This window comes from Lipotes vexillifer, unplaced genomic scaffold (assembly GCF_000442215.2).
Source record: "Lipotes vexillifer unplaced genomic scaffold, Lipotes_vexillifer_v1.1 scaffold1233, whole genome shotgun sequence".
NCBI lineage: Eukaryota > Metazoa > Chordata > Mammalia > Artiodactyla > Lipotidae > Lipotes > Lipotes vexillifer.
In genome coordinates, this window is record NW_006782167.1 from 953,892 (window position 1) to 968,420 (window position 14,529).

At 44.5% G+C, this 14,529-nt stretch overlaps 1 protein-coding gene across 1 annotated transcript in view; it reads left to right on the forward strand.

Moving 5' to 3' along the window:
• The window catches only part of DNAH9 (dynein axonemal heavy chain 9), a 301,371-nt gene that overhangs the window by 224,669 nt on the left and 62,173 nt on the right, over nt 1-14,529 (forward strand). The window contains 3 exon segments of the mRNA XM_007455019.1: nt 4,001-4,120; nt 6,155-6,343; nt 12,322-12,557. Of these exon segments, the coding sequence (XP_007455081.1) occupies nt 4,001-4,120; nt 6,155-6,343; nt 12,322-12,557 (545 nt within the window).

Below are 14,529 nucleotides of genomic sequence, written 5' to 3' on the forward strand. Positions count from 1 at the left end.
CTCTCACTGTTGTGGCTTCTCCCGTTGCGGAGCACAGGCTCTGGACGCGCAGGCTCAGCGGCCCTGGCACGCGGGCCCAGCCGCTCTGCGGCATGTGGGATCTTCCCGGACCGGGGCACAAACCCGCGTCCCCTGCATCGGCAGACGGACTCTAAACCACTGCGCCACCAGGGAAGCCCCTGCATCCCTATTCTTGTTTTGTTTTTGTTTTTGTTTTTGCATTACGTGGGCCTCTCACTGCTGTGGCCTCTCCCATTGGCGGAGCACAGGCTCCAGACGCACAGGCTCAGCGGCCATGGCTCACGGGCCTAGCCGTTCTGCGGCATGTGGGATCCTCCCAGACCGGGGCACGAACCCGTGTGCCCTGCATCGGCAGGCGGACTCTCAACCACTGCGCCACCAGGGAAGCCCTGCATCCCTATTCTTGATGTATCTTCTTCAGGCAGTTGACTTTCTGCTATATGAGGCTTGAAGACATTCATCCCCTGTCCTCTCATCATTACAGCAACTATGTTTTTCTGACGTGACCTTTACTTCTTGTTCAGTCATATGGAGGCCGCTTCCTTGGAGCTCTCAGTGGTTCAAGATGAAATTATTACCCTTTCCTTCAGCTCATCCCCTTCCCTCCTCTCTCCAACTTCATTATCATTATTTATCGTTACTTTTGCATTCGAATCACCAGCACTGAACATATCTACATTGTGTTCTGTAACCAGAATTAATTGTCCCATGCTCTCTCCACTGACCGATTCAAAAAATCAGTAAATTCTGTTTATATTCTATGAACCTGTCTATATTGTTCATAGAAGATCTCAGTGCTGTTATACTTACTTTCTTACATACCTTTCCCCCTGGACTTGCTTCTCTCTCTCCCTCTTCCTCTCTCTCTCTTCAGTTAATTCTTTTGGCATAGCCTTATTTTTTAAAACCCTCCAGTCAATCCAGTGTTTTACTGAGTCCCCTTTTGCCCCCAAGACTTTTCTCTCTTGTCCCCAACTCAAAGCTCCAAACAGTTTTGGAGAGTAATCACGTTCACTGCTCTCTTGGGTTCGTTCCAATGACTTCTGGGCCCCATGGCTTCTTTCTTGATTTCTTCTCTCGTTTTGCTATGGCTTGTTCTTAAGTAACTTTCTCAGAAATGTGACATAAGAGGTAAATTTTCTAATGTTCCAGTCTGGATGTATCTTTTTATTTTTAAACTGAATTGACTATTTTGCTACATATTAAATTCTGATGCTAATTTTTTCCCTTAGAATACTGAATGCTTTATCTTTTTGTCTGGTGAGAAGTCTGATGAACAGTCTGGATACACTGTATTTCTGCCTTTCTGGAAGTCTTTCAATTTTTTCTTTATTCTTGGTGTCTGAAACTTTACATTGATGTGCTTAGCTGCCATTCTGTTTTTATTCATTGTGCTTGGCATGCAGAGACTTATTTTCTTCAGTTCCACAAGGTGATTTTATATCTCCCTTCTGTTTCCTTTTTTTTTTTTTTTTTTTTTTTTTGCGGTCGGGGAGCCTCTCACTGTTGTGGCCTCTCCCATTGCAGAGCACAGGCTCCGGACGCGCAGGCTCAGCAGCCATGGCTCACAGGCCCAGTCGCTCCGCGGCATGTGGGATCTTCCCGGACCAGGGCACGAACCTGTGTCCCCTGCATCGGTAGGCAGACTCTCAACCACTGCGCCACCAGGGAAACCCGCTTCTGTTTCCTTTTTAATCTCATTGTCTGGAATGCATATTGGTTGAGTATTGGACCTTCTGATGGGTCATCTATTTTCTTTTATCTTTTTGTCACTTTATGCTTTCTTATTCTATCTAGATTTACTCAAATTCATCTTTTAATTTATTGAATTTATTATTTTTTACATTAACAATAAAGATTATTTCCACAAGTTTTCTTTGTTGTTGTTCTCTTTTCCTTTTATTAGCATCCTCTTATTTTATGGATGAAACATCCTGAATCTCCCGGAGAAACTAATTATGAAGGGTTTTATGCTTTGCTGCTGTTTTTTTGACTGAAGTTCTCTCTTCTTCCCAGGTCATTTTTTCCTTCTTGTTTACCTTTAATCTAGGCTTTAATCAAATGTCTTCTAGTCCTTTCATGTTTACAAGAGTAGTGATCGAAAGCAGACTATAGCTCTGTAGACAAGGGCAGATCTGGCAGACTGGCAGAATTTGTTTTCTAGATCGGATGAGTTATGGTGGATGCATCCTATTACTTGTTGTATTTATTTCTGCTCTACAGCAAAGTGATTCAGTTATATATATATATGTATATACATACTTTTTAATATTCTTTTCCATTATGGTTTATCACAGGATTTTGAATATAGATCCCTATATACAATAGGACCTTGTTTATCCATTCTGTATGCATTAGTTTGCTGGATGCGTCTTAAATGCCAGAACATGGTATCCTTTCTCTGCCACTGTTGACTCTCCTGCTGGTGACACAGGTGCCTGGTGGCATTGCATGGGGATGGAGATGCGGGGTGGAGGATCAAAAGGCTTCCAGTTGACCATCTTATTTTCAACATCCCCCTGCAGCTCACCTGACATTTCCAAATCCCCAGTGTATGTGAGGCTCTGCAGAGCTGCTCAGCTTCTGCTCTACGTTGCAGTGTCCTCTGCCCCGCTCCAGCCCTTTCCACTGCTCTATCTGTGGTCTTCCATAGATCTATTGGAATCCCTCACCCTCCAGTGGCCCTCAATATTTGCTTGATGTTATGGGCTTATGACTTTTTAAATTGCTTCATAACAATTTTAGAGAAGTCTCAGAGTAAATGAATGTGGCCAGCCTGCCATTGTTAATTGGATAGCTCACCACCTAGTTCTTAAGCTGCTTGGCTATATAAACTTGGCCCTTCATTTCTTCCTCTTGTGACTTGGGAATCACTGACAAAGCAGCCTGAAGCCCTGTTATTGCATAGACATGAGACATATCCGGAGGTGTCTGCCATGTGCCCAGCTGTCTTTGTGTATGCAAATATGCATCATGGGGGCAGCAAAGACTGTGCACTTGAATTCTAAATTCTTGATAAATTTAGAAAATATTGAAACCGTGTCTTTTTAAAAAATGTTCCTCTACTTCGGGATAATTGGAGAGAATCGATGAGGTCAAGTGAAGTTGTCTTGCACTCCTGGGACCTTAAAGCAAAGGGAGGGGACTATCCTGGTGGCGCAGTGGTTAAGAATCCACCTGCCAATGCAGGAGACACAAGTTCGATTCCTGGTCCGGGAAGATCCCACATGCCGTGGAGCAACTAAGCCCGTGCACCACAACTGCTGAGCCTACGCTCTAGAGCCCTCAAGCCACAACTACTGAAGCCCGTGCACCTAGAGCCCGCACTCCGCAGTGAGAAGCCCATGCACCGCAACGAAGAATGGCCCCCGCTCACCACAACTAGAGAAAGCCTGTGTGCAGCAACACAGACCCAACGCAGCCTAAATAAATAAATAAATTAATTAATTAAATGAATTTATTTTTTTAATTAAAAAAAAAAGCAAAGGGCGGACGTAGGTTGCAGACAGCCCAATTCCAACCCACGAACCAGCTGCAGCAGATGGTGTGTGCTCCTCCCAGCACCCCCACCCTGGGATCCTACTGGCCATTTTCAGGCCTCCCCAGGCTTCAGTGAGATTTTGCTTCTAAAAGCAGCACTTGTACTTTTTTGTCAGGCTACTGGAACCCCTTTTCCCCAATACAGGGAGAGACAGAATTTAAGCCTCTCCCTCCTTGTCCGTCACCCCTCCTGGTCCTGGACCAATGACTGAGGTGCTGGATAGAAAAGCTCAGTCCTCTCACTTGCGTCGGGACCCTCTGGACTTCCACTGGGATCCACGTGAGGGCCCCCCTAGTTTGCCTTCCTTCCCCTCCCTGCCCGCCTTCCCCAGTCCCTTACAGCTGCCCCCAGGAGGCCTTCCTTAGAAATCCCCTACCCGTGAACCCTATCTCTGAAGCACTGGAACTACTGACAGACGTTGTGTTCCTTCCTAAACAGCACCTTAATGAAAACCTGGCCAAACTCACGGCCAAGTTTGAGAAAGCAACAGCTGACAAACTCAAATGTCAGCAAGAAGCTGAAGCGACTGCAGGCACCATCTCCCTTGCAAACCGCCTGGTGAGTGTGAACCTCTTCGGCGGGCTTTAATTACACGAGCTGAGCTTGTCAGGTGCCACAGAGGTGCAAAATATTAATAGATGAGCAGCTGAGTGCCGCTTTGACTCGGGGGCAAATAATAAAATGCTCTGGGCTGCAGGGACTGACTCCTGAGAAAAGCGTGAATGCACACCCTGGTCTGGTCAAAGGAGATTTCCCACAGGGATGTTCGGGAGGATGGGGCACTGGATGGATCAGGAAGCTTACGAGAGGTGTGACGTGCTTACATACAAGTGCATCAGCCAGAGGGAGCATTCAGGGACAAAGCTAGCATTCGACAGGCAAACCCTGAAGCTCTTACCTGTGGGATATTTGATAATAAGAGTGTGGACAGGATGAGGCACTGAGATAGAAGCAGAAAAGAACAAGACAGATGGTTGACCCTGAACATTGCTGACCATAACCTTGGTCTCTCCAGCAGGACAGTCATTTACACGGCCACTCAGGGCTCTAAGAGCAAGTGTTCCAAGGGCAGGAAGTAGAAGGTCCCACTCTCTTAAGGCCTGGGACCAAAAGCCAGCTCAACATCCTTCCTCTGCGTTCTACTGGTCAAAGCAGTGATAGATCCAGGGAGAGGGAGCACAGACACCAGCTCCTGATGAGAGGAGTGTCAGGGGATGTGTAGCCTTTTTAATCCCCCATGGTTTATATTTCTCATCATGAATCAGCTAAGAGGCTGCAAAGCAGTGTCCACGGGATGTGATTTCTCTTTATCGAGAGCCTTTTACAGCACCTTCCTCCCCAATGAAAGGAAGTGGAATCGATCCCTTTTCACACTTATTCCAGCCCCCATTTATGTATATAACAAAGCCAGGTTTCCTAGTTCAGGGAGAAACTAGTCATAACAGTCACCGAATCGGTCGTGCTCCAGTAACAAGAGGTGAAGCCTCAGGTGTGTCTGTGCCCTGTTTGTTGAACCTGCTGCTGCAGAGCTTTGGGATGATCGTCTTCACTGAATGGTGTGGTCTAGCAACAGCTCGTCCACTAACGTGCAGGAAGCAGTCAGGACCTACCCGCTGGCCTGTCTTCCGTTCAGTTCCTTGTTTGGTTTCCAGAATTTTGCGCGGCCATTCTCAGCCTGGCTGGAGCCTTTTCTGCGTTGGTCCTCGTAGGAGGCAGGTGGAGCTCTGCTCTAGGACTCAGGACAGGGCAGCTCTGAAGCCATCCCTGCCCCCACCAACCTGGGGTGGTTGAAGTGTCAGAAGACAGGACACTTCGACTTTCTGGCCTTTATCTGTGTGATCTAAGATGGCGTGGGAGTGGTCGGTGGGCAAGTCCCTCAGGTCTCCCAGCTCTGACATCCTAGGATGCCATCTTTCCAGGAAGAAAAAGGAATCAATCATAGCACAGAAGCCGAACTTCACTGAACAGCCCACCTCACAGTCCTCTGTAGACAGTGTCTATCCTCTGGGAGAGGGCGCCCCCCAACGTGGGCCCTGCAGAGTCGGGCCCTGCTCTGCAGTCTTGGTACTTTGCACACACCCGTATTTCAGTGCATCTGGCTCCATGTCTTAATTACCACGCCGATCTCCCCACCCACTGTGAATTATTTATAGTGCACCTGATTTTATTTACTTTCACATCTCCAGCATTTGGAGGAGAAGAGAGAGGCACATGATTTTCTGTTACATTTTGAGGATCAGACACGGTACCAAGTGAGGAGCACACACGGCCACACTAAATCCTCTTCACGCCTCTTCGAGGTGCGCATATTCATCTCCACACCTGTCAAGGGCAGAGCCTGGAAGGCTGCATTCAGGACCTGTCTCTCCACAGCCCACGTGACACAGAGCAGAGAACAGGGGCTCGTTGACTGCAGTGTTCGCTGCAGCCGGTACAAACCGCCGCCACCCCCATTGATCAGAAGGGCCACATAAATGATGTCCTGAGCCTCCTGCTGTGAAGCGTGTGCCATGCATTCTCCATGGCTGAATCGTGGCTCTGTAGCCTGTGGTATGACGTGTCTTCTCCCCTCTCTGCTCTTTGAAATGATAGGTGGGAGGACTGGCCTCTGAAAACGTGAGGTGGACAGAAGCTGTGCAGAACTTCAAACAACAGGAAAGGAAATTATGTGGGGACGTTTTACTTACTGCGGCTTTCATTTCATACCTGGGCTTCTTTACAAAGAAATATCGGCAGAACCTCATGGATGGGACCTGGAGACCCTACCTGAGCCAGCTGCAGGTAAGTCCAGCCCGCATCTGTCCTGACGCCACCAGCCTGTGGGGACCAGGGAGCTCATGTGACAGTAATAACCCAAACCTCTGAGTCCCTACTTGCGTTCTTCCCCCCACGGCCACCTGAGTATCCCCTAGTGACCACTGAGACCCAGGAGGGATACCTGTGCGCCCATGTCCTCCCACACTGCCCTGCACTGTCCTCCACTGCCGTCCAGGCCACCTGAGCACGGCACCTCTCCTCTTCCTAGGTCTCCATGGGAACTCTGGTCCACCGCCCCCAGGCTGTCTCCTGACACTCCTCAAAACTATAAAACCCGAGAGGCCCCAAACACATCCTGTATCTCCCTCCAGCCTTCCTGCTCTTGTGCCAAACTTCATAGCAGCAGTGGAGGAGCGTTCCCTAAATGCTGCACCGCACCTTGTTACAGGACCCCAAAGCTCCCCTGTTTCTGTGGCCCACAGACACGCTTTATGAAAGCAGCTTATCTACTTTGGTCATGTGTACTCAGTTCTCAGTGTGAGTGGGAGGACGTTACTCCCAACTCCTCCCTCTACGCTGACATGATGAAATGGGGAGATGCTAGTTCCCAGCTGAAGAGGGTTCAGGATGTGTTACATCTTGACACTTTCACATCACTCACAGTCCTCAATGCACAAATATTCACTGAGTCTTCAGCCTACCCTACACGCCACTGGCAGGAGGTACAGAAGACGCTCAAGACCAGGATGTTGGCAGAACAGAGTCCAGTGGATGAGATGAGAGTCATAAAAAACAGCTGCCGTGAGAGTCAGCACAGAAAGTTCACCACGTACAGTAAGGGTTATATTCTAGAATTCCTTTGTAGGTGTTTCCTTGGAACACAAAGCCCATACCGTCTAGTGGTGGTTGGCTTAACAGATCAGCTCATAAAATCTCATTCACCTGACGATTTGCTGAACAGTGGTTTAAAAACTTACAGCATTGGGAAATAAACAAAAGATAAAACTGTTATTTATTCTCCTTCAACACTTGTGGAAAAGGAAATTTTGGAAAGGACGATCATTAGCTGAGCAAATGAAGACGAGGAGCCCACTGGCCGCCCAGCAAGGGTTTTTCTGGCTTTGTTTGCGGCTCTTAAGCAATTTAATTTTTTACGTCTTTATTGGAGTATAATTGCTTTACAATGGTATGTTAGTTTCTGCTGTATAACAAAGTGAATCAGCTATACATGTACATATATCCCCATATCTCCTCCCTCTTGTGTCTCCCTCCCTCCCACCCTCCCTATCCCACCCCTCTAGGTGGTCACAAAGCACCGAGCTGATCTCCCTGTGCTATGCGGCTGCTTCCCACTAGCTATCTATTTTACGTTTGGTAGTGTATATATGTCCATGCCACTCTCACACTTTGTCACAGCTTACCCTTCCCCCTCCCTGTGTCCTCAAGTCCATTCTCTAGTAGGTCTGTATCTCTATTTCCGTCCTGCCCCTAGGTTCTTCATAACCATTTTTTTTTTTTTGGATTCCATATATATAATACATATGGTATTTGTTTTTCTCTTTCTGACTTACTTCACTCTGTATGACAGACTCTAGGTCCATCCACCTCACTACAAATAACTCAATTTCATTTCTTTTTATGGCTGAGTAATATTCCATTGTATATATGTGCCACATCTTCTTTATCCATTCATCTGCCAGTGGACACTTAGGTTGCTTCCATGTCCTGGCTATTGTAAATAAGAGCTTCAGTGAACATTGTGGTACATGATTCTTTTTGAATTATGGTTTTCTCAGGGTATATGCCCAGTAGTGGGATTTCTGGGTCATATGGGAGCTCTATTTTTAGTTTTTTAAGGAACCTCCATACTGTTCTCCATAGTGGCTCTATCAATTTACATTCCCACCAACAGTGCAAGAGGGTCCCCTTTTCTCCACAACCTCTCCCGCATTTACTGTTTGTAGATTTTTTGATGATGGCCATTCTGACTGGTGTGAGGTGATACCTCATTGTAGTTTTGATTTGCATTTCTCTAAATATTAGTGATGTTGAGCATCCTTTCATGTGTTTGTTGGCAATCTGTATATCTTCTTTGGTGAAATTTCTATTTAGATCTTCTGCCCATTTTTGCATTGGGTTGTTTGTTTTTTTGATATTGAGCTGCATGAGCTGCCTGTATATTTTGGAGATTAATCCTTTGTCAGTTGTTTCATCTGCAAATATTTTCTCCCATTCTGAGGGTTGTCTTTTCATCTTGTTTATGGTTTCCTTTGCTGTCCAAAAGTTCTTAAGCTTCATTAGGTCCCATTTGTTTATTTTTGTTTTTATTTCCATTTCTCTAGGAGGTGGGTCAGAAAAGATCTTGCTTTGATGTATGTCATAGAGTGTTCTGCCTATGTTTTCCTCTAAGAGTTTTATAGTGTCTGGCTTTACATTTAGGTCTTTAATCCATTTTGAGTGTATTGTTGTGTATGGTGTTAGGGAGTGTTCTAATTTCATTCTTTTACATGTAGCTGTCCAGTTTTCCCAGCACCACTTATTGAAGATGCTGTCTTTTCTCCATTGTATATTCTTGCCTCCTTTGTCAAAGATAAGGTGACCATAGGTGCATGGGTTTATCTCTGGGCTTTCTATCCTGTTCCATTGATCTATATTTCTGTTTTTGTGCCACTACCATACTGTCTTGATTACTGTAGCTTTGCAGTATAGTCTGAAGTCAGGGAACCTGACTCCTCCAGCTCTGTTTTTCTTTCTCCAGATTGCTTTGGCTATTCAGGTTCTTTTGTGTTTCCATACAAACTGTGAAATTTTTTGTTCTAGTTCTGTGAAAAATGCCATTGGTAGTTTGATAAGGATTGCACTGAATCTGTAGATTGCTTTGGATAGTGCTGATTCTTCCAATCCATGAACATGGTATATCTCTCCATCTATTGGTATCATCTTTAATTTCTTTCATCAATGTCTTATAGTTTATTGCATACAGGTTTTTTGTCTCCTTAGGTGGGTTTATTCCTAGGTATTTTATTCTTTTTGTTGCAATGGTAAATGGGAGTGTTTCCTTAATTTCTCTTTCAGATTTTTCATCATTAGTGTATAGGAATGCAAGAGATTTCTGTGCATTAATTTTGTATCCTGCTACTTTACCAAATTCATTGATTAGCTCTAGTAGTTTTCTGGTAGCATCTTTAGGATCCTCTATGTATAGTATCATGTCATCTGCAAACAGTGACATGACAGCTTTACTTCTTCTTTTCCGATTTGGATTCCTTTTATTTCCTTTTCTTCTCTGATTGCTGTGGCTACAACTTCCAAAACTATGTTGAATAAGAGTGGTGAGAGTGGGCAACCTTGTCTTGTTCCTGATCTTAGTGGAAATGCTTTCAGTTTTTCACCATTGAGGACGATGTTGGCTGTGGGTTTGTCATGTATGGCCTTTATTATGTTGAGGTAAATTCCTTCTATGCCTACTTTCTGGAGAGTTTTTATCATAAATGGGTGTTGAATTTTGTCAAAAGCTTTTTCTGCATCTATTGAGATGATCATATGGTTTTTCTCCTTCAGTTTGTTAATATGGTTTATCACATTGATTGATTTGCATATAGTGAAGAATCCTTGCATTCCTGGAATAAACCCCACTTTATCGTGTTGTATGATCCTTTTAATGTGCTGTTGGATTCTGTTTGCTAGTATTTTGTTGAGGATTTTTGCATCTATGTTCATCAGTGATATTGGCCTGTAGTTTTCTTTCTTTGTGACATCCTTGTCTGGTTTTGGTATCAGGGTGATGGTGGCCTCGTAGAATGAGTTTGGGAGTGTTCCTCCCTCTGCTATATTTTGGAAGAGTTTGAGAAGGATGGGTGTTAGCTCTTCTCTAAACGTTTGATAGAATTCGCCTGTGAAGCCATCTGGTCCTGGGCTTTTGTTGGAAGATTTTTAATCACAGTTTCAATTTTAGTCCTTGTGATTGGTCTGTTTATATTTTCTATTTCTTCCTGGTTCAGTCTTGGGAGGTTGTGCATTTCTAAGAATTTGTCCATTTCTTTCAGGTTGTCCATTTTATTGGCATATACTTATAGTAATGTCTCATGATCTTTTGTATTCTGCAGTGTCAGTTGTTACTTTTCCTTTTTCATTTCTAATTCTATTGATTTGAGTCTTCTCTCTTTCTTTCTTGATGAGTCTGGCTAGTGGTTTATCAATTTTGTTTACCTTTTCAAAGAGCCAGCTTTTAGTTTTATTGATCTTAGCTATTGTTTCCTTCATTTCTTTTTCATTTATTTTTGATCTGATCTTTATGATTTCTTTCCTTCTGCTAACTTTGGGGTTTTTTGGTTCTTCTTTCTCTAATTGCTTTAGGTGTAAGGTCAGGTTGTTTATTTGATATGTTTCTTGTTTCTTGAGGTAGGATTGTATTGCTATAAACTTCCCTCTTTGGACTGCTTTTGCTGCATCCCATAGGTTTTGGGTCATTGTGTTTTCATTGTCATTTGTTTCCAGGTAGTTTTTGATTTCCTCTTTGATTTCTTCAATGATCTCTTGGTTATTTAGTAGCATATTGTTTAGCCTCCATGTGTTTGTATGTTTTACAGTATTTTTCCTGTAATTTAATCTAGTCTCATAGCATTGTGGTCAGAAAAGATACTTGATACGATTTCAATTTTCTTAAATTTACCAAGGCTTGATTTGTGACCCATCTTAAGATTCTTAAGTATTTTTATGCCACAGACCCCTTTGGCAGTCTGGTAACACCTATGGAATCCTTCTCACAGTAATGTTTTTTAGTGTATAAAGTAGAATGCATATGATTACAAAGGAAAACAATTGAATTGAAATACACTTCTGATCCCAGGATAAGAACCTCCAGTGGCTGGTTTCGCCTTTGAGGTTTGCTCGAAGGTATAGCACTGGCCATTCGTACCCTTAGCAGGTGTAATTAAAGGGAAAGGAGATGGTCTGGAGAGGTTTTCCTGAGGTAACTGAGAAGACGAACTGCAGAGAAAATTGGAGAGGTTAAAGGGCATATGTGTGAACCTCAAAAGCATTCTAAGTGAAAGCAGCCAGACACAAAAGGTCACGTATCGTATGATTCCATTTATGTGAAACATCCAGAATAGGTAAATCCATATAGGCAGAAAGCAGATTAGAGGCTCCTAAGAACTGGGGGTAGCAGGGAATAGGGAGTGACTGCTGATAGACTTGGGGCTTCCTTTTGGGGTGAAGAAAATGTTTTGGAACGAGATAGAGCTGATGGTTGCACATCGTGAACGTACTAAATACCATTGACTTGTGCACTCTAAAATGGTTAGGGAATGTGAATTTTACCCCAGTGTTTTAAAAAGTATATGTGTTTCCAATGAAAACAATTACTTGTCGAAGAATTAAATGAGTTGAGAGAGGTCAACGAGAAGAAAAGGAAGGGTTCCCAGGGGGGACAGAGACCAAGGGGAGACATTCCCAGGCCTGGTGGTTTGTTCCTGGGCCTCCCAGTGTGGGGGGAAGTCCTCAAGCAGCCCTTCCAGGGAGTGGGGTTGTCCATGGCAGGGGGAAGGGGAGCGTCTGCCGTCCTTTGCAAGCTGGGCATCAGCAGCAGGTGGTGATGCTGAGAGGAGAGGGTGGTCACTACGGGCTGGTGTGGGCCTGGTCTGTGAAGCATAGAAATGTAGCAGGAAGTGACCCTGCTAACGTGGGTAAGGGCGATGGAGGCTGTTGATTAAGATACAAATGATCTGTGGTAGACATTTGACTTGGGTGAATGTACTGAAGAGCAGAGGATGACACGGGCAGAATTTCTGCTGCTGTTCATCCATCAAGAGAAAAAAGACTATCAGGACGTTAAGAAAACCTGCTTCCAGGAATAACGACACAGCCAGGAAAGTGCTCCTCAGGGGGATTTTGGTCTTTCTTTTAGAGGAGTTCTGTCCTTTGAGTGAGCGCCACACCCCACCCCCAACTGAGAGCGCATGCTTCTGTTCTGAGCGTGTGTGGCCTTTCTTCGCCACCAGGTTCCCATCCCAGTGACCCCCAACCTAGATCCCCTGAGGATGCTGACGGATGATGCCGATGTGGCTGCCTGGCAGAACGAGGGCCTCCCTGCAGACCGCATGTCCACGGAGAATACCACCATCCTCCTCAGCTGCGAGCGCTGGCCACTCATGGTGGACCCTCAGCTACAAGGCATCAAATGGATCAAGAACAAGTATGGCGAGGACCTCCGGGTCACCCAGATTGGCCAGAAGGGGTAGGTGGCTGTGCACAAAATTTCCCACCTTGCCGTTTATGCAGAGGGGAAAAATGTGATGAGCAGGTTTTAAGCTGCTGTGGATTGTTTCTACCCTCCTGGCTCCTCCAGAAGTTTTCTCCTGTTTTTCCTCTCGCTTTAAGAAATGTCTCAGTGAGAGATGCTTGGGTACTGAGTCTCTGCTTTTCTTTGTTTTTCATATTTGTATCTTTATTTTTATTGGAGTACAGTTGGTTTACAATGTTGTGTTAGTTTCTGCTGTACAGCAAAGTGGATCAGCAAAGTGGATACATATCTCCACTTTTTTTTAGATTATTTTCCCATATAGGTCATTACAGAGTATTGAGTAGAGTTCCCTGTGCTACACAGTAGGTCCTTATTGCTATCTATTTTATATACAGTAGTGTGTATATGTCAATCCCAATCTCCCAATTTGTGCCTCCCCGCTTTCCTCCCTGGTAACTATAAGTTTATTTTCTACATTTGTGACTCTATTTCTGTTTGGTAAATAAGTTCATTTGTACCATTGTTTTAGATCCCACATATAAGCGATATCATATGATATTTGTCTTTCTCTGTCCGACTTGCTTCACTCAGTATAACATGTGCTTTTCTTTCTCATTAGAAATCATAAGCGTCAGCCTCCCAACCCATTCCTGAGTCCTTCTTCCACCAGCCCAGGGGTTCACCCTCCCATCTCTCCTGGAATACTTCCTGCTTCCCAAGCACCCTATTCCGTTGTCAGACAGCTCTGTGTTTTACAGTCTTTCTCACATTTAGTCAAAAACTGCCTCTCTTTGCTCTCTTCTACCCTTTGTTCCTACCTCTGCCCCAGAACCACAGAGAATGTAAAGCGTCTCTCTCCTGAGGAACAATGGGACATTTGCAGTGGGGTGCTTAGCAGCTGAGATAGTTATGGAACCTTCGGAACCCTTTGCACCTGCCATGTGGCTTTATCCCTACATGGTGGGGGAGTTACTGCACACGTCAAGGGACACGAACAACAGGGAGAATGTCTGACCAGCACCCACCGCACTTCATGGGCCCCAGCTCCTCTCCCCACACTGCTTCATTCACTCTGTTATAACTTAGCTTTGTAGTTTCAGTTCTCAATTCTTGTTCTGTGTCTCTAGGAGACATGAGAAAAATAGGATGGGGCAATGAGCAGGAGGGAGAGGGCCAGAGATCACTTATTAGGTGGTCGATATGTGTTGGTCTTGGTGTTAGGAGCTTTACCTCAAATGCTTTTTAATCCACACTACCAATGAGGTTAGTGTTATTGGTACCATTTTCTCATTTGAGGAAATAGAGTTTCACACAAGTTAAGTAATTTCCCCAAGAGTACACAGTTTTAAAGGCAATGGATATTTGCACACCCATGTTCAAAGCAGTGTTATTCACAATAGCCAAATGGTAGAAGGTAATCCAAGTGACCATCAACAGATGAATGGATAAACAGAATGTGGTGTATCAATACAATGAAATATTATTCAGCCTTGAAAAGGAAGGAAATTCTGTCCTTTGCTACAGCATGGGCGAACCTTGAGATGAATGTGCCAGGTAAATAAGCCAGTCATAAAAGGACAACTACTGTACAGTTCCACTTACATAAGGTCCCTAGAGTAGTCAAATTCAAAGAGACAGAAAGTAGAATGGTGATCCCAGGGGCTGTAGTAGACAATAGTCTACCACAATTTTAAAATAATTAGTTAAAATTTTTAAGAATTAATGGAGGCAATATTGGAACCAAGGTGATCTTCACTTCGAAGCCCACGTTTATCCACTCTTAACATACAACCACCAGTGTGAGGCTTGCTGCCCTGGCCACATGTCCCAAACATACTTGTCCAGGGGTCCAGACCACCCACGGTTGTTTAAATCAAGCATGCAATGTTCAGAAAATAGTTAAATCACACGTTGAATACCCGGATGGATCCTTTCTTACAGAGAGGGTAGGTGAGAAATGAATGCC